Here is a 25,382-nt window from a genome sequence, read left to right as displayed (position 1 = left end):
CTTAACTTCTTTGCCCTCTACCTCACTTTGCTCTTTTAAGACATCACTTAAAACCCATCTCGCTGACTAAGCTTTTAATCATCTGTCCCCCAATATTTCCTTAAGTGACTTGGTATCAGATTTTGTTTTTATAATGCCTCCATGTAGTGTCATGGTATGCATTGTTATATTAAATACTTTATATAAATAAGAGTAATACTTGTTTACATTCATAGATTAGTCAGAACAATTTGTCACTTATGTTTCTGCAAATGCTGTTTTTCCAAAAGTTTAAATTTTCCTGTGTTCACCCTTGCAGGTAACTTACCCGGTGCTGTCATGTACATCAGTTTCATTTTTCTTTCGATTCTTTACCTGAGCGTTGTGGAGTTTCTTTTAGACTTCTCACTGTTTCACAGGCCTACCCAATTACTTTCTATTCATCCTAAATTCTACCTTCCACAGTCTCTCTGTGTGCATTCCTTTTCATTGGAAATATGTCTTTTTCACTTCTCAGCACTTATCTCTTTAATCTGCCTGAACCCTTCTTTCTATCTTGTCAACTATCAAATACACTCTTGTTTTGGTATTGGTCCTTCTCAAGGAACACAGATTTGCTCTACTGCTCTTACCCATTCTGTCATTAACATGTATGTGTTGCAAATGTCAAGCAGTTTCCAAAATCTTTGGTTTGCTGTTGATTCTTATTCCCCATGGTCTTTCTGCTGTTGGCCCTTCCAACGCCACCCATTATCAATCCCCTGGTAGTGTTCTCTGATGATCGTGTTTCTACCTCTTCTTAAGTGGATATCCCTCCAATGCTCAGATAATCTGATATGGCTCCAAGCATATTTTTCCTTCCATGGCCTTGCCCCAAAAAACTTCAGAAATATTCTCCAGATGTGTGTGCAAATCCTCACCTTTCAAAAAAACTTGCACTTCACCGAATCATTACATTGCGGAAGGAAGCCATTAAACACATTGTGCCTGCTCTCTCTCTAAAGTTTAGTATTACCATCAATTTTTTTCAATCATTATTTCCTTGCCTTCTGACCCTTGCACCAATATCACTCAGTTTCTGAGTGGCTACTTCATACCAAAGAGATTAGAATAGTACAGCAATTCAGAAGATATTGGTATCACTAATAACAAGCTCATAGAGACATGCTTTTCACTATATAATTTGATAACATTATCCATGTACATAACTCTTAATCACAGAGAATTTTGGAAAAGTATGCTACAGATTTGCAGCAATTGAATACATCAATTTATTTTTCTTGCTTCATGTATTTTTACTGCATCAAAAACGAATATAAACTACTTGTTCCTCTGCTGACTGAAACCTCAATCCAATTATTGTCAAATCCTGCTCTTTCCCCTGCTCTGCAAAGCTTCATTGTCTGTCTGCTTTTGGCAGGACAATTTTGAACAAGTTTTTCAGTGTGGTCATTGAACAGTCAAATGGAGTACAGCAATGCATCTTGTTGATGCAGACTTTTGTTTTAAAATTATGTGGCAGGGCTTTTGTGAATTAACTTTATAAGAGGGTTCAAAAGCATCTTTGTGAGTTTACTTTAAATTATGCAATAAATATTTGTTGAATTGTGATTCAATAAATCTCACTGCAGTTTATTTCTCTTCAGAACATAGATTGTTTCAAGCATGGAGAGACATGATTAACAACATTTCACAAAGCAGACAGCCGCTGCATGAGTTGTACACTGAAATTATTTTAACTCCAAACTGTGAGATTATGTTGAACATAAGGTTGTGTATCACAACTAGTGGAAAGCAAACACGGTGTGAAATGGTGAGAGCTTCATGAAAAAAACTATGTCTTGTTGCTAAAATAATAGAAATCCTCATAAGGATACCTAACAGTAGGTTGGGGGTTAAAAAAATTACAATTCCTTTCAAACTAAAACTGGAATCTTTTTCTTCTGAAATATTATTTCACAAAGCAATTAGAGTCTAATCCTACAAATGACTGCTCCCCACCAGCAAAACTCTCAAGATGTAACAGATGAAGCACATTTGAGCACCTTATCTTCAACATTATTAAAAGGACGTTCTTCCCGTTTATGTTTTGAAAAATACGCTGCTTCTTTGAGATCACCTGAAAACCAAACCACACAAATTAAATTGGTATCTGTAGCACATTGAAAGAAGTACAACCTGTCTCCAATGAACCTTAACATTGCTGTGAAAACCTCATTCACCAGTTGCTTTCTGTGTGTGTGTGTGACAGAGAGACAGACAGGATGGGGAGGGGGAGGGAGAGAACAAGAAACAGTTGGAAACTCTGTTCAGTGCCTCACTTTGTTTTGCACAACAAATCATGAACTTACCATTTCAGCCAAAAAAGCAGTAGGACAGTCACAAGGCTAGGGTTGACTGGTCTTCACTCTTACAAATTCAACAAGGCAAACGTTTTTTCTTCTTCATCTCAAAATGCTGATTGGGACTGAATTAATCCACTAGGAAAGAGAACAAGTCTCTTGGAGGTTGAATCTGTAGTAGCAGAAGACAGGGCTGCTGTTGTGTTCTGGACTTTTCAGGAGAATTAATCCGACCACAAAATCAAAAGCCACTTACAATACAGTAATCAGCATGTTTTCAATCTGAAAGCCCTACTTTTTCCCTATTTAAAATCAAGCACATTACTCTTTGTTTTCACACAACCCCTTTCATTTGTTGTTTTATTATATGGATTATACCTATTTGTGCTGAGTATATTCCTAGTGGTTGGACAAGCAATGAGGTGTAGAAGTATCTGATCTGAAAGAGGCAGATGAAAGATTTCCCTTGGCTGTAACAAATCATGACAATGACACAAGAAACATTGCTTAGTGAGCGTTGGTGAGCAATTGATTTTGGTTGAAACAGAGTGGATGTGTGAAACACTTTAACTAATACTGCAATCTTCAGTGCAGCAGATACTCTTTGGCATGTTCATACAAAAGATATACAGGTAAAGCACATACCCAATAATATGATCATGGCCAAAAAATAATCTCATTTACAGCAGCTAACGCATTGTAATGGATAATGAATGGATTTACTGAAAACATTAGTTGTAAGTAAAATGATCAACAAAAGGCTAATAATGATCTGCTACTCTATTGAATATTCAATGAAATTAAAGTTCATTGACAATGAATAGCAATATATTCTGGATAGAAAATGAAACTCAATTATGGTAGTCTAGTTTAAGCAAATTATTTAGTTTTATAGACTATGCTATTTCTATATTTATATGATTTGGGTATTGAATTCTCCCAAATAGGATCTCCGCACTTAATTTAAAATTGTAGTTTGGAACTAAATGAAAGCAAGTGTGCTGTTCTGAATGTTTACATAAGGATCCAATTAATACAAAAAGCCATTAGCATCACATCATGCTTGAAGGTGCAATGTTCAAGTTGCTATCAATCAGTTTTTTTGGTCAGAATTATATTATTGGATATGTGCTCTGTCTGTATATCTTCTGCACAAGTATGCTAAGACTGGCTGCTCGAGTGAAGATTATAGTGTGTCACAATATGTTATAGCAAGGTATTACTGTTACACACAAGGACACCAAATAGATTTCTTCAAAAAATTGCAGAAGCCCAGTATGTATCTTGCATGTCTAGATAAACATATATCTGAATATGAATAGTTAGAGGTTGATAACAGCTGGAAATGAAGCAGTATCTTGGAGGTGAAAAGGGGACTGGGAAGCATTAAAGGCATACGCTTTACTTCTTCCAGCTAATTTACCAACACACTCCACAGCAGAGGGAATGAATAAGAGAACCAAAGGCACCTGAAATGAAGAGGTAGAGCCTTTCATTCTTCCACACATCTCGAATTAATTAGCTGGAAATGAGTTTTGTCAAAGTTTTGGAAAGACTGAGTGGAGCAAGTAGAAACCAAGAACTAATCATGGTGAGAAACTTTTTTCCTCTTTTGCTTTCTATTTTTACAGTTCAGAAACCCTTCCAACAAGAACAATAAAGGGTATGTACCATGTAAAATGTGACTACATAATAAGTATTAATTAAAAGTTGCAGTTACCACTTTATGAGAAAGCATACTAATGAAGTTTGGATATGGACAGGAAACAGTTTGTTTTAAAGACTTAGGGATACTTGGTTTACACTCCCCTAATCGGGTCCTTGCCTTTATTTTCCTGTAATCAATTGCCTTTATTCGCCAGTGTTGCACACAAACACTACTTGTTGTATATCCAGCGAGCTGAATATCATAAATTCATACGAGGCTTCTGAGGCTTCAACATGTGACTGAACAACCACAAATAAGACTGGTTCAGGCCAGAAACTGTAGAATAGGCTTATTAATAACAGTAAAAGCAGCAAAGCAGAAAACCAATGTTTAAAGACACATCTGTTCTTCCATATGGAAGGAACAAGGGTGATCCTTTGCCAATATAGTTGGACTTAAATAATGTAAAGAATCTGGGAGGGGGAGTTGAGCATTCTTTGCGGCCAAGCAAAGTGGAACTGAGTCGCTTCAGGATAGCTTCTCGATGCAGCCCCATTACTAATATATTTTCCTAGTGTCAGTATCAGGAAAAGACCCATTTGGCAGACACTTGATTTTCATAATGAAAAGTCTTTTGAAGGGTTATGCTGCAGGGCAAAACCAGCTTAATGATGTAGCTTCCTGGAAACATTCCAGAAGATCCTTGGACGAAAGTAGTTTTTATTTTTGAGGGGGTGTTAGTGGTTTACTAATTCTTCTTGTGTTTATTAAGTTAACAAAGAGTGAGTTTATTAATTAAGAAAACCTGGTTAAATTGGCTTCTCGTTAACATAAGTTCATTTGGGTCTGGGAAGACGGAATGCATAAGGGAAGAGATCAGTTTTTAAACTAACCTTGTTATGACCAACCGAGCAGCTGGTTTAATAAAGGACGGGAACCAATTCATTCCTCCTCACCTGGAAGCTTAAAGATTTGGGGCATCCTGTCTGGAACTGTAACAAATCGGGAAACTTTGCCTGGGGTCTGGGAGTAAAGCTTAGCTCTGGATTTGACTGTTCAATGTACACCTAATCAGCCTTCCACATTCTACTCGTTGCAAAATTAAGGTAATCAAAACTTCTGCTGCTTGCATCCTAACTCACACCAAGTGTCCTTTACCAATCATATCTACATGCACTGTCCAACACTGGCTCATAGTTAAGCAATGCTTTGCTTTGAAAATTTTTCCCTTACTCCTACGGGACCTTACATGCTATCTGTGTAACTTGTGCTAGCCTCAAAACCCTCCAAGATATCTGTGACCCTTATATCCTTGCCTCTAGAGAGCCCATGATTTTGATCACACCTTCACTGGCAGATGTGGCTTTGCGTCAAATCTTGTTTTAACTTCAATGATGTATTTCACTACTTTAAAAGTACTGGATGATTTTAAATCATGTTATGTTGAAAAGCAGCTTACATCCATTGCGTTGAAAAGTCTTAGTTCCTTTCTGGATGTTTTCAGAAAGACACAAAAGCAAAACTGGGGCACACACTATTGGAGAAACCTCTTCAATCAGGAATATTGCAAGAGTGACCAGAGAGTAGAAACAAAATGTGAGGAGTTTTGTCAAGACTAAGAAGCCAGAGATGCTGATTCATACAAATTCATGTACTGTATGAAAGAAGGGAATCTATTCATGGGTAACGTGTTAGAAAGGATTATAAAGAGATAGGATTTATAATCATCTAGAAAGGAATAAATTAATTAGGCATAGTCAACACGGTTTTGTGAACGGTATGTCATGCCTCACAAACCTTATTGAGTTCTTTGAGGTGACCAAACAGGTGGATGAGGATAAAGTGGTTCATGTGGTGTATATGGATTTCAGTAAAGCATTTGATAAGGTTCCCCATGGTAGGCTATTGCACAAAATACAGAGGCATAGGATTGAGGGTGATTTAGTGGTTTGGATCAGAAATTGGCTAGTTGTAAGAAGATAGAGGGTGATGGTTGATGGGAAAATGTTCATTCTGGAAGTACCACAAGGACCTGTTTTGGGGACACTGCTGTTTGTCACTTTAATAAATAACCTTGATGAGGGTGTAGAAGAGTGGGTTAGTAAATTAGCAGATGACACCAAGGTCAGTAGAGTTGTGGGCAGTGTCAAAGGATGTTAGAGGTTACAAAAGGACATAGATAAGCTGCAGAGTTGGGCTGAGAGGTGGCAAATGGAACTTAATGTGGACCAGTGTGAGGTGATTCACTTTGGAAAGAGTAACAGGAATACAGAGTACTAGGCTAATGGTAATATTCTTGGTAATGTGGATGAGCAGAGAGATCTCGGTGTCCATGTGCATAGATCCCTGAAAGTTTACACCCAGGTTGATAGAATTGTAAAGAAGTTGTGTTAGTTTTTTATTGGTAGAGGGATAGAGTTTCAGAGCCAGGAGGTCATGTTGCAGCTGCACTTTGTTAAAGTACTGCGAACTGTTCTGGTTGCTGCATTATAGGAAGGATACAGAAGCATTGGAAAGGGTGCAGAGGAGATTTGCCACAATATTGCCTGGTATGAAAAAGGAAGATCTTATGATGAAAGGCTGAGGGACTTGAGGCTGTTTTCATTAGAGAGAAGGAGGTTGAGGGATGACTTAATAGAGGCAAACAAGATGATCAGAGGATTAGATAGGATAGACAGTGAGAGTCTTTTTCCTCGGATGGTGACAGTTAGCACGAGGGGACATAGCTTCAAATTGAGGGGTGATAGATATAGGACAGATGTCAGAGGTAGTTTTTTACTGAAAGAGTAGTAAGGGTGTGGAACTCCCTACCTGCAACAATAGTAGACTTACCAACTTTAAGGGCATTTGTATGATAATGGAATAGTGTAGGTTAGATGGGCTTTAGATTGTTTTCATAGGTCAGCGCAACATCGAGGGCCAAAAGGCCTGTACTGTGTTGTAATGTTCTATGTAATCCTAATTGTCATTCTGTGCATCATTGTGAAGAAGGTAATTAACTAATTTGTCCCAGGCTTGCTCTATGTTCAGTCTCTCCAATGATAGAAGTATTGTATCTCAAGTAGCTTACGGAGCTTGAAGGTTTGTTTTCAGGCGTTTCATCACCATATTAGGTAACACCATCAGTGAGAGTCTCCGGTGAAGCACTGGTGTTATGTCCCGCATCTCGTTTCTTAAGGTGGGTGATATCATTTCCAGTTTTTATTTCAAGGGAAGGTAGATAGGCTCTTAATTGATGTTTATATTGATGGAGCTTCTAACCAGATGTCATTCTAACCAGATGATGATTGATGATAGACAGGTTTCCATTGCAGTGATGACTCCTGGGGGTCAGAAAGGCCAATCGTATTGTGTTAAACGGTGAGGGGAAAAGAGTCAAGAAAACTCCCACCAACAAGGAAATAGTACGCATCCAAAGAAGTGGATACATTTTGGCCCAGAAGCACTTGAGCTTCATTGATGAGAGTAACCAGACTGACATTAAATCTTACAAAGGCGCTGACACAGAAGGCCTGAGTACAAGTCCCACCCACTCCAAAGGTGTATAATAATATTTCTCAACAGGTTGATTAAAAACTAAAAAAAAAACTTATAAGTGACATTCAAATCACATTTCATTATTTCTCACAATAGTCCCCCATATATCTTTCGCCCAAAGAAAATAAATCATTTTATTTATCCTCACCTCTGATACAATGGTAGCCCTGTTCATAAATCGTCTGTTGTTGCTTAATTACTGCAATCAACTTTTAATTATCTTCTCAAAAAATAACCACTAATAATGAAATACGTCTCAGATACAGATATTAGTCAAGACTGGAATTTGTGTTTGGGTTGCACATTTGGGAGATCAGTGTTCTGACCGCATACCTGAGCTGTTCCCATCAGGCTCAGACCCAATTTAAAACTTGTCAACCAAATTCAAGAGTTCCCCAGAAGTAAGATTAAGCTGCAGAATGTGGCAACTGACAGATGTCAGGTTGTTAAGAAAATAATAATGAGGCTAAATATCAAACATTTACAGGGGAAGTGAAAAAGGAAATAATAGAGACAAAGGGAAATTATGACAAGAGACTGGCATCTAGCATTTATGGAAATCATTCTACAGACATAAAAACATTGAAATCGTAGGAATGGAGGAATAGCATTGATTAGGGGCAAACGGAGACCTACATGAGGAAATACAGGCCATGAATAGAACAAGTTGTCTCATCTTCCCAAAGAATGTAACAAAAGAGGAAGTTGACAAGATACAAAATGTGCTAAAAACTGATCAAGCAGATGTATTAGAAGGCCTGTCCTTACATTTAAGTTGAAAAGTCACCAGGACCAGATGGGTTACATCAAGGATGCTGAGAGGGGAAAAGGCCAAAATTATGCAAGTACTGACCACAATCCTACAATCCTTTTCTTAGCTGCGAGGGTTGTTCATTCCAGAGCAGTGGAAATTTGTTACACCCTTGGTTGAAAACCCTGCAACTACAGGCCAGACAGTTGCAGTTAACAACAGTTGTAGAAATGGAATCAAAGACAAAATTAAACCACTTGGATAATGTATTAATTAAGAAAAGGCTGTATGGATTTGTTAAAAGCAAATTGTATATAACTAACATGGTTCGAGTGTTTTAATGAGGTAATAGTGAGGGTTGATGAGGTTAACAGAGTTAATGTGACAAATATGAACTTTGAAAAAGCACTTGATAATGTGCCACACAATGGCATTGTGGAAAGAATGACATTTATTGATAAAAGGAATAGTGGCAGAATCATGACAAAGTTGGTTCAGCGACAGGAGATGGAGCAGCAGTGAATGTTTATTTATCTGTTTCACAAATGGGCAATTTTATTTTGTGAAGGAAGCTAACCTGTCTTTAAAATGAACACACTATCTGAGAAAATAGGTCTAAGGTGTCATATGTGGAATCAGCTAGTATTGAGGCCAGAATGTAATTCCTTCAAGACAACATCACAAGAGACCTCTTGAATATATAAAAGAAACACCTTGACAATGTTTCTCCTGGAGGTGTGATCAGATGTTCCTATACCACTTATGACCTTACAGGATGACAGCCATCCCAACTAATGGCTTAGACAGTTAAAGATGCAATGTATACATGGGTACCTTGACAAGAAGACATTGGATGGATCTGTGTTTCAAACCTAGGTTAATCCAATATCTAATAGGAAACATGTTTGGACAGTTTTAGGACAGCAGCCATTTTAGTTTTGGTTCATATGAAAGTCTGGTAATGAGGAACCATTTTTGCGCAGACACCATAACAGAGAAATCTTGAAACAGACACTACTACTCAACAGGGTGTCAGAGGATGATTTCAAAGCTCACTACATTAAACCAGAATACCAAGACCCACAATCTGCACTGCTGTCAACATGAAACAAATGAACCTTCACTCACTCCATACATGTGTTCGACCCAGACTAAGTGTTGAAAAAACCTCCGGTTATTCAACTAAAAAAGTCATCACAGCTGTTTAGTTCTGTTTTCGGTTCCTTCACTTTAGAAAGGGAATGTTCAAACAAGAAACAGGCCTGCAATGATCTTAGAGACTGACCTTGCTTTCACCTTAGCATAAATTCTACCTATACCCACTTTAATTTTTGCATATTAAATTTTGGCATAATCTTGCAACTCTTACTTGAAGAGACAAAAAGACTACAGCTGCAAGAATCCAAGATAGACAAGCAGGTGGCTGGAAGAACACAGCAGGCCAGGCAGCTTCAGGAGGTGGAGAAGTCAATGTTTCGGGTGTAACCCTTCTTCAGCACTTGGGGGTGGATGTAAGGGGTGCCCTTAAATTCACGTGGTCTATCTTGGACTCCTCCTTCCCCTTTCTTGATCTCATCATTTCCATCTCCAGATTGGAGTTTATTGTAAACTCCTGGACTCCCATAACTACCTGAACTACATCTCCTCCCACCCAGTATCCTGCAAGAACTCCAACCCATTTTCCCAATTCCTCCACCTCCACTCCTATCTGCTCAGATGAGGAGACATTCCACTCCCAAGCATCCCAGATGTCCACCTAGTTTGAAGGAAGTGCTTTCTCTCCTCTGTCAGACAGCCCTTCACCACATCACCTCCATTCCCCACTCTGCTGCTCTAACCTGCACCCACCCCCAAAACACAATAAAGACAAGGTCCCCATTGTCCTCACCCTCTACCCCACCAGTCTGCACGTGCAACATTACCCAACTCCAAATAGATCCCCCCACCAAGAAGATCTTGCCCCTACCCACACCTCTTTGTCTTCCACAAGGACCATTCCCTTCATCAATCTTTGGTTCATACCATTCTCCCACAAAACCCTGAGCCCCCAGGTACTTTCCCCTTCAACTGTAAAAGATGCAAAACCTGCTGGCATACAACACCCACCCAACCCCACCCTACCCCCTCACCTCCATCCAGAGTCCCAAACAATCCTGCCAGGTGAGACAAAGGTTCTCTCTGCCAACTTAGTTTACTGTATCCGGTACTCCTGATGTAGTCTTCTCTATGTTGGTGAGACCAAATGTAAACTCAAGGCACATTTCGCCAAGCATCTCAGCTGGGCCCACAAGGGCCGATCTGACCTCCCAGTTACCGCCCATTTTAACTCCCTTTCCGACATGACCATTCCTGGCCACCTCCATTGTCATGGCGAATCAGACTGCAAATTGGAGGAATAACACCTCATCTTATGTCTGGGAACCCTACAGCCCGGAAGACTCAATGTTGAGTTCTCCAATTTCAAATAATCTACTTTCCCATCCCCTGACCCCTTTCCAGCCCCTCCCCCTCCTTTCCATTCCATTTGATCGACACTTCCTTGCAGCTACCAACTGAATTAATTCTTCTCATTGACCTACCAGGTTGCACCCTCTACCTGTCCCTACCTCACCACCCCCCCTTCTCCCCACTCAAACCCTCCCCCAAACCCCCACCTCAATCTGCAGCTCTCCTTACACCTCACCCCCAGTCCTGAAGAAGGGTTACACCCTAAGTGTGGACTTCTCCACCTCCTGATGCTGCCTGGCTTGCTGCGTTCTTCCAGCCTCCTGCTTGTCTACTTTTACTTGAACTGCTGTCTATCTTTGAAACCCTGGGGGAGTATCCATCCTTGCTGCATATGTCTAATAAATTATCTAAAATTCCTTTAGTTCTGTTTTTTATTCTGCATCTTGCATTTTTAAGAATTAACTCTGTGTTCATATTGAATGCACTGAAAATGTTGGACATTTGTTGCCTTCTGTGCAAGAAATCGTTGGCTGCACTAATAGAAGTGCAAGCCATGAAATATTTACAAGAAATAAAACAAAAATTTTAAAAAAGTAGAAAAGCACTAAATGGCAGAAATGCAGAGCATGTCTAGCTGCCTCTGTAAAGATAAAACTGATTTAATGATTTGAATGTAGACTTTTGATCAATCCTGCAAGCTAAAAGATGGAACTTTACTAAGTTTTTGAATGAGGAACTGTATCTTGTACCTATATCCTCCTGAGAAACTTTTTCTCTCATATTCTGTAGTCACAATGAACTTATGCCCATTTTTTTAGGAATGAGGAATAACTTTTTACTTTGCTAGAATTGTTCTATTCTCCTTCAATAGGAGAACACAAAATACTAAAACTGGTTCGTGCAGCAGGTGGGAAATTCCATCTGAATGCATAGCAGTGGACACTACATAATGTGAGAGTTTCATTGATTACTGGCATTGTACTACATTGACTGCTAGTGGGTTTATTGCTATTTGACAGTTATCTGAACAGCTTTGGTTTACTTCAAGTAAGCTTCCCCTGACAGATTCCTAACCCAAAGCAAGTCTGCGTAAATTAGGATAACCTCTGTTGGCAACTAATACTGTCCTAATCCTAAACCTGAGGTACATGTACAACACATGAATCAGGCCTCAAGTCATCTTTTATCTGACTCTGTCACTCACAAATTAACTACTGTAAATTTTATGTTCTTTTAAAGTAATTTGAAATATTATTTTTCTTATATTATGAGGAAAGTAAAATATTCTCAGAATGCAAGTTTATGTGCAGACGCCTTGTGGCACCCTAGCTATTCAACCCACTCAAGATATTAAATTATCCAGCTTGAGAAGGTTATACAAAAAGGTCAATGAAAATTTAAGCTAAAGTGAATACTATACTGTCTAGTTAATTGCAACCAAGCAGCCATTCTGACATGTCTCATTTAATGAACGTCTTGGTTTCTAGTGTAATCAACCAGGTAACTAATGTTTATGCTAATGTGAACAATGTTGATCACTTGTAACATGGTTAAACCCATCAGATCATAAATTTAGTTACAGCACAGAAGAGAAGTGTTTAGCTTGACAAGTCTGTCCTGGCTCTCTGCAAGAGCAAACAACACAGAAAATTCTGGAGAAACTCAGCATGTCTGACAGCATTTGTGAAGAGAAAAACAGACAATGCTTTGAGTCCAGAGATCGTCTTTCAGGAGAGTTGAGTTTCTCCAGCATTTTCTATGTTTGTTTAAGATTTCCAGCATCCACAATATTTCATTTTCCTCTACAGGAGTAATTGAGCTGGTTTCAGTCCCTCACCCTTTTCCTATACCCCTGAAATTTTGTTTTTCCCCATCAGATGCTAATGCAATTTTCTTTTGAAAACCATAATTAAATCTGTGTGCATTCCAGATCCCAACCACTCATTGTGAAATGTTCCTCATTTCACCTTTGCTTCTTTTGAAACTTGTATTCCTCTCATTCTTGACCTTCTTGAAAGTGAGAACAGTTTCATTCAAGCTAGTCTGTCTAGGACCCTAACAATATATGTCCAGGTAAGAGTGAACCAGTGTTTTAAAAGCTTTTATCGTAAATTCCTTATTTTGTTTTCCCTCTTTCTCTAGTCATAGACGTTCAGGATCCTGTATGCCTTTTGAAACATTTTTCAACTGGTCCTCCAGTTGTATAGGTGCACATATACTCTCAGGTTGTTTTCTTTAGATTATATTGCCTCCCAAAATGTAGCACATTGCACTACTGTGCATTAAATTACATTAACCATTCCACACATGTTCTCTTGAAGCCTATTACAATCCTCCTCACAGTTCACTTCCAGATTTTTTGTAATCTGCAAATTTTGAAACTTTGCTCTCAACATCCAAGTCATTAATTTACATTAAGAAACTTAGTGGTGTTAGGAACTCACTTCAATAAAAACCTAAAGTATGAATTTGGAAGAGGAGTAGTCTGCTTTTGTTAATTAAATGTCAAATTTTCTATAAATATTTGTTCAAATTAAGCAAATATCCATACAGTATTCAACTAAAACACAAGGTCCAAAGCTGAGCATTTATTTGTCCTGCACTTCCACATAAATTACAAAAGCAGATATTATAGGTTATTAAGTCAGGCAATGGTATAGTTACCGAATAGTTATTTTGTGTTGGTCTTCACAAATAGGAGGTTAAGAAAAAATTACCAAAGATTCAAAGGAAATAAAAAATAAATCAAGGTAAGGAACCAATTCAACTCTACAAAAGAAGCCAAAAATTACAATAAATTGAGCGCTGTTAAAGATAGACAGACCTCCACTTTAAAGAACATGAGGGAATTGATGATTCATCAGGCCTAGTCATCCAAAACACAACAGTTCAGGAATTAACACCTTGGATTAGAATATTGTCAAATTCATTCAAATGTTCTACAAAGTGGAAGAAATAAACTGCGAAATTAGATACCTGTTGGTTTAAAGTCAATTGTGTGGAGGTTAGCAGGGGGACAGATTGACCAAACATTTATGCAAATATGAGCTAATCAGAAGCAGCACCAATTTGTAAAGGGAAGATCACGTATGAGATATCTTGCTGAACCTTTGAGCAGACAACGAATGCACAAAATAAGTGATGTTATTCTCAGTAGGTATTATTATAGATTGTTGTATGTCACAGGTTATTTGTAGTGCCTGTCATCACTCAGAAGACAGCACACTGACTTCTGAATCAAAAGCATGTGAGAATTCAATTCTCATTCCAGAACTTGAGCCCAAAAATCAAAGCTGACTATTCATTGCAATGAAAAAGTGCAGGGATGTGATGGCAATACTTATCCATCAATCAATATCACAAAAATAGTTTATCTGTTTTTCATCACGTTGCTGTTTATGAGAACATGGTCTGTCCAAAGTGGCTACTTCTATTTATTGATTAATTGCTGTAAAACCCTTTTGATGTACACTTATTATGAAAGGCACTTTAATCACAAATATCTCTCAATTAAGAGAAAAAATCTACCTGAAGTGTTACTTGAAGTGCTCCAAATGTGACTCCAGACCCACAGCAATATAATTGACTTATCCACCCTCTAAAATAGCATTGGCAAGCCATTCAGTTGTATTACCATCTCTGGATTCGTCCTTTCCCACCAGCAGAAGTGGCTGCACAGTGATAAACACTAAGGAGAGAATTCTCAACAGTGGCTGTGGACCAGTCATTTTGTCAAATTTGGGCAAAGAAATCTCTGAATTGCCAGAAATCAATTACCACTCCATTAGTGTACTTTCAATCATCAGTGAATGATGGGACACATTATCAATAGTGATATCAAACAACATTTGCTTGCCAATAATCTGCTCACTGATTCTTAGCTTGAGTTCCACTGAGGCCACTCAGCTCCTGACCTCATTTTAGCCTTGATCTATACATGGACAACAGAGTTGAATTTCCAAAAGTGAGGTGAGAGTGACTACCTTTGACACCAAGATCACATTTGACCGAATATGGCATCAGGAAGCCACAGTCAGTAGGAATTAGGCAAAACTCTCAGGTGGTGGCAGTCATAGGATCATCATCAAACGATGATGGTCGCAAATGTTGCAGGACAGTGATCTCTTGGAATGATATCACTGACCTTCATTGTCACTGCACCTCAATTTTAACCATACTATGATGTCTCTTACATCCAAGGCATTGCAATGATTCAAGGCAGCAGCTTGCCCTGCCTTCTCCAAGGGAGTTAGGGATGGCATTAAAATGCTGGTTCTAGCAGTGACACCCACATCCTATAAATAATTTTGTTTTAAAATCTTATCACCCATTGTTAAGTTTTTCATGTTATCATGGGCCACACTATGGGACAGGCCAAGTAGCAACTAGGGGGTGGCACAGTGGTTAGCACTGCTGCCTCACAGCACCAGGTCCCAGGTTCGATTCCAACCTCGGGCATCTGTCTGTGTGAAGTTTGCACATTCTCTCAGTGCCTGTATGGGTTTCCTCCAGGTGCTCTGGTTTCCTCCCACGGTCCAAACATGTGCAGGTCAGGTGAATTGGCCATGGATAGAGTCAATAGCCAGCGATTTTTCCCCAGGGCAGGATTGACTGTCACAAGAGGTCATAGTTTAAAGATATTAGGAGAAAGGTATAGAGGGGATGTTAGAGGTAGGTTCTTTATGCAGAGAGTTGTGAAATGCGTTGCCAGCGTTGCTGGTGGAAGCAGAGTCATTAGGGACATTTAAGCGACTGCTGGTCATGCACATGGATAACAGTGAATTGAGGGGTGCGTAGGTTAGGTTATTTTGTTTTACTTTAGGATTAATCCTCGGCACAACATCGAAGGGCCTGTTCTGTGCTGTACTTTTCTATGTTCTATAGTGGCAGCAGAGTTGAACTATCCACAAAGTGAGCTTCCTCAACTCACCAAACTGTTTGCCAACTTGGTCCCTTCCAATAATGCAACCTCTACCACCTGGCAAAAACAGCAGAGGCAGAGAAATACCCCTCCACATCATGCATCATCCTGACTTGCAACTTGATCAGCATCCCTTCATTACGAGAACATCCTAGAACTCCTTCCTTCAAAGGGGGAATGCACCAACATTTTCTTGACAGCAGTTAGTGATGGGCAATAAATGCTGATCTTGGCTGCCATGCTCAGATCCTAAAAAATATCTTGGAAAAAAAAATCTGTTTAATTCACATCTGAAGATAAGGCCTTTCTTCTTGTTGTTGTATTTGAGTAAATGTAGTCTCATGTAAGTTTCAGTGAATTTGTGTTCTTCTCTTCTATTTCTTTTCAGACTTTCAAGGAAGTACTAAATCTTTTCAGTTTCTTCTTAATTCCTTTTGTAATAAACTTTAGTTTTATTGTTAAAGCTTAACCCTGCAGTGTTATATGCTTATGGTTCTGTAAGAGATCACTTTGTCAAAACCAAACCAAAACAAAATTATAATCTATCAAGCCAAGTTCCTGGCGTGGATCTGACATGTCCAGTAATAATGTCATAACAGTTGCCAAAACTTGGAAGAATAATTTTGGTTTTCTTCAATCTATGTCAAGATGGTCTTTTAGATCTACCTAAATGGCAAGGTGGGATCCTCACATTACATAAAATTCAGAACATCAGATCTTGAGTTTGTGGTCTGTAAGGTTGATTAGAACAAGCAGCAGTATACTCACCTGCTGAAGTGTTCTGAGTTCCCCCAAATCAAACTGGGGAAAATGGAATTTATAGCTAAATGGAGAGCAAAGAAGAAAGGCAACTTTCTTCCTGAGTATGTTCAGTATATTTAACTTCAGTACTTCAACATTTCAGAACTTCAAACTCAATTACCATTATCATCGTCAGCAATATATCTGACAGTTTACACTCAGCAAGATTTCTGTTATGATTTTCATTCATCCTCTTCTGAAAGGTAGTTCCTTCAACAATATAGTGTGTCAGCTGGATTACCTGCTTAGGCCTGCAATGAATCTCGAATCAGAACTTTCAGGTTCAAGGTAAAAACACAACTGATGTTCCAAACTGCGGCATGTGACTGATGATTGACCAGAAGTATTCAGTCCATCAAGCCTGCCTCAACTCCAATTTCTTGCCTGCTCCCCAGAACCCTTTAACCCAATTGTAATTAAAAATCTACTTCCTTCTTAAATTTATTCAGTGTCTTGACATCTACTGTAATCTGGTGTAATGAATTTCACAGACGCATGACACTTTTGAGAGAAGTAATTTCTCCTCATCGCTAACATTTGCAGCTTGCATGGTGTTTTTTTCTTTGAGGTATCTAGCCCAGGTTTCCAAGGTTGATTATATCTTCTGACTGCAGCCTTGGCTGAGACAGGTGAACTAGTACAAGTCAGTCATTCAAGACTTTCCTGCTTTATGTCACATAATTGCAAGTAATCCATTGGGGAGACCTCCAAATTTCTCTTCACATAACACTGAGATTTGGCCTCATTAATAAGATTGGAAATATAACAAAAAATTAGCTTGCTCTAATACTAGACTTCCTTTTTTTGCCAAAAGTGTTGTTTATTGCTCACAATTTCTCCCCTTTTCCAATCACCTCATAGACAAGGCAACAAAAAGCAAATTTTACTAAGAGTATGTATGTTTTTGAAAGTTGCAATCAATGCACTTTTTTTTTGAGAACCTAAAATCTGTAATGAACAATTAGAACATATTTAAATGTAGTTTAAATGATGTTTACAATTTAGGGGTTCAGGTAGCATTCTGTTGCTAATCTTTACTTATTAATACACAAACAGGAGAAATGCTGACCCTGTTAATTTTTTTTCCCTTACGTCCAGGCCACAGTGCAGTTGACATTAGCAGGGCAGCACAATGCATGTCTCCATTTCCCTTAACTTTGATGGACAAAGCCTTCATCACTACGTTGGAGATGACCCCAGTTTTTGGCGCTGAAATAATCAACTATTGAGGTAGGATTGAGAATTGCAGATTGCAGTTTGTTTGAGATTTATAAATGGCTTCACTATTGAGCATTTGTCTAAAGTTAAACATGTACCATAATTTCTTGAGGCCGGAGGGAAGTAGATTAAATTGAATTTATTTTACTGCATTTTTTTCAAAATCCAGAAATGGTGACCAAGTGTTTGATGATGTGCATAACACAAGTACAAATCACTGTTTATAACAGTTGGACTTTAAACTTCTACCTTTCTTTTGATTTTTTATGGATGCTTGCTTTAGAGTTCAGCCATCTTATTCTGAAGTTTTAGTTTGACAGAATTTTAATATGTAATTTGCTGTACTTCTAAGAAACATCACTGGCTAGTGCAATACTCAAACTTTTGCTCCCAGATTCAATGGATTTTAACAATGAAGAACCACTTTTAGGATAGTCAACTCTGTCTCCTCCTTAAAAATTAAAAGATAGCCTGATAGCTAGATAAAACTCACATAGGAAAGAGAACCTATTCGAGGTTATTTCAGTTCACATTTTTCCAGGATTGTTACAGTCTTGTAGCATCATTTTGTTGATGATGGAGCATGGATGCACCTTTTGCAGTAAGATTAAAGAGCAGACTTATCAGTAAAATACTATTCCTTCATTAATTTAATCTTATCACAAGACAGTTAAAATGAATGGTGAGCATAGTTCACTAGCCTTGTTGTTTCAGTTGTAGGCATTAGTAAAGAAACTATATCCTGCAACAGTTCAAAAGAAACAAGATTATGAGAAACAAAGTTTATTGATTGATCTTTGATAACAATTCTGTATTTGAAGAAAGATCACCCTTTGCATTCTAGAATTTATATTTCTTCAATATAAGCAATGGCCATTGCAAATAAGTACAGTATTAATTAAAGCCAGTACATCCTAAGAAAGATCAGTTTTCAGACCGTCATTTGGTAGTACAGAACTTGAAAACTTCTTGTGTTCATTAGGACAATACACAAGCCTGACCAATGCAAATGAAAAACAATATTTACACCACGTAAGAGAAGAAGTTGGTTAGCAAGTGGACACTGATTGTTTGAGACATTTCCATGGATAATGTAGCAGTCTGAGGATGACTGGCAGTTAACCGCCAAACTTTAGTTAAATTCTAAAACAGGCAAGTTGACACTAATTAGTCAAGGCAATGGACTGAGAAATACACCAAAGAATGACTGCAGACTATTCTGTTGTCCTGAAACAGTTAAAGTAGTATTATATTCTACTTTTGTTCTCAGTCTACATTTTTCTCGGTGTGACAAATGACTGGAAAAACACATTGATAAATCCTGTTATGGCAATGTTTTCGGAACCCTTCTCACTGTGAACTCTTTCCCTGGGACTTCACGTAAAGTTTTCCATCTTGTTCTTCAACTTGCAATCCCATGTTGTTTAGCATGGCACTATCTGCCACACCCTGATATGCCATCTGGGATATCACTTCTTGATTTTTCAAATTCTGTTCTGTAAGGATTCGAATGGTAAAAACGGCCCACTGGCTCACAACTATGGTGCATTGAGTTAAGGAATCTGATTAAATTTTATAGAATACAAAGTAGTAGTCAAATTGCAATAATACTCACTAGTTCGGCTGTCGTCCTGTCAGTATATCTTGACTAATGATGGAGGAGCTACATTGGTGGTCATGAACCTCTAACATACTGGATTCAAAGACTTCTAAAGATACAATCCTATGGCACATCAGATGTGGTTAAACCATTATTAATCCATGTAATAATGCTTTTTTTTCCAAACTGTTATTGTTCAATTTGTAGAGACCAGCAGCGGGTTGATGGTCGGTCAGAAAGAATACGTTCTGATTTATCCTGCTCTATTGACATACAATTTATGGGCAAGCACACTTTCTGTAGTACTGAAGAAAAAAAAAGATGTTTTGTCTTCAGGACAATTCTTAAAAAATTAACAAAGTGAAGGGAAAACAATGTTTATATTGTATGAAAGGACAACGCTGTTTGGTTGGCAAGTGTACTCTGGTTGTTAGAGGTTTTGCCATTGAAAATGCACCAGTTAATGATAACAACAGCTAACTACTAAGCTTTGTTTAAATTTTAAACCAGGCTGGTTAACTCTGATTGGTCAAGATATGTACCTAAGAAATGAATCAGAGAATGGTTGGCACCTGTCCAGTTGACCTTAAATTGGTGCAGTGTATGTACATGTTCTTTCTGCCTGCAAACAACAGGACTCTGTTTGTTAATACCTATGTAGCCTCCAGTAAATCCAAGACAGAATTGAGTTTAAAGCATCAAAATGCAATTTTATATTTTATTGTCAGAGAATTTCTGGGTCAAGATTTTGGTATTGTTATCATCTTTTCACCTGTGTATTATGCTATACTCAGATTATGGAACATATTAGTGATTAAATAACTAGCTATTTATAAATCAAAAATGCTTGTACCTCTTCATATTGAACATGACAATTGTTGCCTACTTGACAATTCCTTATAAATACCTTCACTGTCAATTTAGGCACATCTAACATGGCAGTATTCATTGAGCTTGCTTATTGAATCTGCAGTAATATTATGGCCACTGCAGCAATGAGTTTTGAAGAAGTGTAATTGGACTGAAAACGTTAACTCTGTTTTCCTCTCCAGCACTTTTTTTTTAATTTAACATTTCCTGTGTCTCTTTGAACAGTTTTGACCTCACTATCACTTGCAATTTGTGTCTTACAGATTTTTTGCTGAAAGATAAGGCTTCAAAAGTAACTTAAAATAAATACCTGTGAAATCACAGGAATGGAATGGCGCACGAACTTGTAGAAACCAAAGAAACCTAGCTATGCTCTGCCAATCTTTTTACGGCTTTTTAAAAGTAAAACTTTACTTTGGCTAATTTTATTTTGACATTCAAACATTGACGACTTAATTAGTTTTTCGCTCCGAGCACTTGTATGCCAAAAAAGTAGGTGATGCATAAACATGAGGCTACTTGTTAATACAGTGCATTAAACTCAAACTACCAGATCATTTTGAGCACAAGAAGAACATAAGTGTTACAAGAGATTAAAGGAAGTTCAACCCAACATTCACCTTACTCTCTTGTTCATCTGCCCACTGACAGGGGGAATATAAAGCACATTGCTAAAGAAAATCCTTAATCCTTCTGGCACTTGAGCACCTCATTGTATATTGAGCCTCATGAAAAGCTACTAATGTTTCCACGGTTACTGCAAGCCAGGCCATGATCCTGTTTGTTTCCATTCTGTAGAATGCAATAAATCCACAAGAGCTAGGAGTGAGCAGGATACAGATCTAAGTTTCATTTAATGCTCTTATCCAAAAATAAACAAATCATATTATTTTTACAACAGATCTTTGGTAGGAAAGCATGAGTTTGCCATTTAACAGTCATAAATCAAAGATTTCTAGTAATGTCAAGATTCTCTCTAAGAAATAGCACCTTTAATATAAATGTCAATTTGAATACATGAAGAATGAGAAGAAACTTGTTTTGTCAAAAGAAAAAGAAAAATCAGATACAATTGCTTTGATTAAAGGTAGAAGCCATCTGTGAAACAATGCAGTCAACTCTTTAACTTAGAATAATAAAATGCCATGGGAACAGACTGCTCATGCTTAAAGAGTGGAAGAGGATGCACTTAGAAGCCAAAAAGAACTTGGCTGCCATTTCTGTTAATGATCTAAACTGCTCTGTAGCATAGCAACAAAAAATAGATAAATCTAACAAAGAAAAACAATTATTTCCCAAGTCGTGGGCACATTTAGTTAGTTTGCTAATGTAAGCTGTGATTTAGTACACAGGATGTTCACGATTTCTGTGGCTTCACTTTTCCTTGCTTTCATTAGCAGTTGAGAATTGAGAGATTGCAACCTGAATTCATGCAAGAACTACAAATGAACTTATTCATTAAATTAAACAACTTTTTGCTTCTTGCATATAAATACACATTAGTCAAGACAGCACCCATAATTTAGTAGCCATTATACTTTGAGCTCATCAAGAGGGTCATGTTTGAAAAGACGGACAACAAACAATGGGAATGTAACCTCACTTAACAATATGTCCATTTCATGTAGTTTAAAAGTGTTATGTGAGGGATAGTGAGCCTTCTGTTTTGAATTTGGGATGAAAATGAAGGGCAATAAACTGGTCAAAGGATTTTGTAAGCAAAACCTTTTAAAAGTGTACTTTTTAAATTAGATCTGGCTGTGTGTCAGATACCCTAATCCAGTGATAGGTCCTTATTAAATATTTTCATCAATAAATTGGAGATGGGATTTCTCACAAAGTAGCCATGTTCACTGTTAACAGAATGTATAGCACTGATGGGATTTTGGAAGATGGTAACAGGTGAGAAGAGCAATGAATAATCACTTCTTAAATCTTATCAGCCCTATCTCTAATCTCCCCAAGCCCTACAATCTCAAAGTTATTTGTGCTCATATCTAATTTGGCCTGTTGAATATTTCTGATTTTACTTGTTACGTCATTGGCAATCAAATCTTCTGCTTCTGAGGCCCTAAACTCTATAATTACTCTCTTAAATCTCTTCAATACTCAATATTTTTTCCTTTAAGGTGTTCATTAAACCTCCCTCTTTGATCAAGCTTTGGGCTGTCAGCACTAACATCACCTTATGCGGCTCAGTTTCAAATCTTGCTTTATAACACTTGTGAAACTCTTTTGAGTTTTACTACTTTAAAAGTGCTATACTGGTACAAGTTATTGTTATAGTATCAGAAAGCTGAGCCCAAGAAAAATACAACCTTGGGCTGTACTGCATAGACTGTTCATTATAAATCTGTTACCGTGCTAAGTAAAAGTATCAGCAAGACCTTATTTGAAATACTAAGTACAATTTTAATCCCTACCCATTTCTAAAAGAAAATCGCAATGGAGGAATTATGAGAAAGAACAACAGGTACATCACTAAAGCTGTGATTATTGAGATATTGAGATATGGAGGTACGTGTATTGAGAGTTCTTACAAATGCTGGAGGAAAAGAAGACTGGAATAATAGGATGAAGTGATTCAAGGGAAAGAAAACAAGCACATGGGAGTTTTTGGTTTCTGGTCTGTGACAACCATAAGGGGAGAGATAATCTGGACACTTTAAAATAAAGCACAATGCACATTACAGTCAATATTGATCACATTTGGTATAAAATATCCAACTACTTGTTACCTCAAATGTTTCAGCGAATTTTTGAAAAGCAGTTATTTATTAGATAAATGCAACGTCCATAAGCTGACCAATAACATTCAACTGGAAACAATATTTGCTTGTACTTCCTTCAATATAATTTACTGAATTTGCTTATGCATTGCTTAATGCTGTGATCTCCTTTATACTGGGAAAAGCAAATGCAGATCAGGTGACTAAATAGTGGACCATGCCCTTTTAGTCCACAGATATAACCTTGAGTTTCTGATTGCCTATCATTTTAATTCTTTGCTCCCCTCTCACACTGAAATCTGGCAGTATCTGTGAACAAAGAAGCAATAATGAACGTCAGGGAGAGAAATGATTGGCAGTGACCAGGGAATAGAGACTCAGCTCCAAAATGGCAATCAGGTTACACAATGCCACATTAGCACGAAATGATGTTAAATCAAAATTCCCACTGATAAATGAGAATATGGATTCTTCGGATAGATGTAAAGCAGAATGATTAAAATGAGGCAATCTAAACAAAGGACATAGTCAACTTAAACGACGTTGTTCGTTGTGAATGCATTCCTAAGACAGCTCAGGTTGTTTGGATAGCAATCAGATGCAATCTCATTTGTGACCTACATCAAATTGTTATTGATTAAATGCAAGAATAAAAGTATGTAAAACTTAAGGCAGTCTGTGCTGCAGCAGTTATGACTAATTCCATAATACAAACATTTCCTTTTGGCAACATTGTGTCACAACTGTATCTGCATCTAGCTTTTCTGAAAACTGAATGTCAAAAAACTTCCTCGGGTGGTAATATGCTCAGTTAAAAGGAGAACTGCCAATGTACTGATGAGATGCACAGCATAGCACCTTCTAAGCCAAGCGTATGAAGATATTTACCATACTGGAAATAACATCACTTAATAGCAACATTGACAAATTATGCTACCTAACAAACTTAACACAGAAAATAATTATTTTGAAATAGTTGATAAACCTGTTACCAATACAAAGAAATGTCAGACATTAAGAGAAGCTGTCTTTAAAATTACAAGAATGCTGAAAATACAATCTGGTCTTGTCTTATCTTGTCAGCTGTCTCTTGTCTCTCAAAATTGCTTTTAATTGCTGTGGAAAATGAAGAGGTAGAATGATGCAACAATAATGATTGCCCAGTATCACTCACAACACTTGCAAAGATATTATTTTCACCCTAGTTTTATCATAGCACTAGGAACACAATGCTATAAAAGCACTAGCCCATTTGAATGCTCACAGATGTCGCACCATTCAGTTTAAAGATAATGTAAATGTAATTTTTATCGCAAGGAACAGAAAAGCACACATTACAAAACCAAAAGAAGAACTGTATTATCTGGATAATTTCAGGGATGGGGATTGTAAATGTTCTCTTCCCTTTTAAAATCTACTGACAGCTTTGAAGGTGAGGAGGTTACCTGTATATGTTGAGAGTTCTATTCATTTGCCCTCAGTGAGAATACAATCTATGCAATCTGAGGGCTGCTGGAGTTAATCTCGAGACTAAATCCGCATTATGAATACACCCAGCAAGAAAGGCAAATATTTCACTGTTTCTAAACATACTTCAGAGGGCATATATTTCACTTGGGAAATCTCACCAAACTTGAGGTTATTTTGAACACAGATCACTTGAAGTATGCATGAATTTAGTTAAATGTCCTTGAAAAATTGACAACTTTACTTTGGATATAAACTCGCTGATGGCTCAACTGGTATCGGTAGCACTCTTGCCCGAGTCATCAAGTTGGTGGCTCTAGATCCAATCCAAGAGCTGAACACAACAATTCAGGCTGACATGCCTGTGCAGTTGAGGGAATTCTGCACTGTCAAAGATGTTAACATCCAGATGAAACCTTAAATACATGCCCTCTCTCAGGCAGATATAAAAGATGCCACAACATTATTTCAAAGAAAAGCAGTGGAATTATCCTCAGGTTCTGACCAATGTTTAATCCCTCAATCAACATCATAAAATTGGATTGCCTTGTCATTTTGCTGTGCAGAAATTAGCTGCCATGTTTCTTACAATTCAACAAACATTACACTTCAAAAGTACTTAAGAATGTCCTATGTTCATGAAAATATTATACAATTGCTAATCTTCGAGTCATTTGAATTTAATGCAAAGTTTATTATTCTTTGAGATGATTTGCATGACAAACTATTGGTCTGAATTCTGAAAAGAATGAAAACAAGCTTTGACTGTCTCTACTATTAAGCACGCAAATGTGTGTTACATTGAAGAAAGTTCAAGTAGATTCATTAAAAAAATGGAAACATGGACAATAATACCTGTCTAACTTGTATATCAGAGATAATTAGAGTGAACGAACGCTGTATCAGGTACTTGCCGGATATCAGCACTTTAGTGTCCTCTTTAAAACTCTGAAAAGTGCAACAAAGCTAAAGCTAAAAACAAAACTATATTTCAGCACAACACTTTACAGCTTTCAAAAACAGGAATGTCCCCAGAGGAAGGCATTTCTTAAGCCTATTTTCACACATGTT

The 25,382-nt window shown here is 37.6% G+C and overlaps 1 protein-coding gene across 1 annotated transcript in view; it reads right to left on the bottom strand.

The window, feature by feature from the left end:
• Window positions 1-18,412: 18,412 nt before the first annotated feature.
• atxn10 (ataxin 10) overlaps window positions 18,413-25,382 on the bottom strand; it is a 215,871-nt gene continuing 208,901 nt past the window's right edge. Inside the window, exon 11 of the mRNA XM_072552311.1 lies at window positions 18,413-19,183. Coding sequence (XP_072408412.1) covers window positions 18,996-19,183 — 188 coding nt within the window. The 3' untranslated portion in view covers window positions 18,413-18,995. The remainder of the gene's footprint in view (window positions 19,184-25,382) is intronic.

The sequence above is a fragment of the Chiloscyllium punctatum genome, chromosome 32, assembly GCF_047496795.1.
Source record: "Chiloscyllium punctatum isolate Juve2018m chromosome 32, sChiPun1.3, whole genome shotgun sequence".
NCBI lineage: Eukaryota > Metazoa > Chordata > Chondrichthyes > Orectolobiformes > Hemiscylliidae > Chiloscyllium > Chiloscyllium punctatum.
This window is presented reverse-complemented; position numbering and strand designations above follow the sequence as displayed.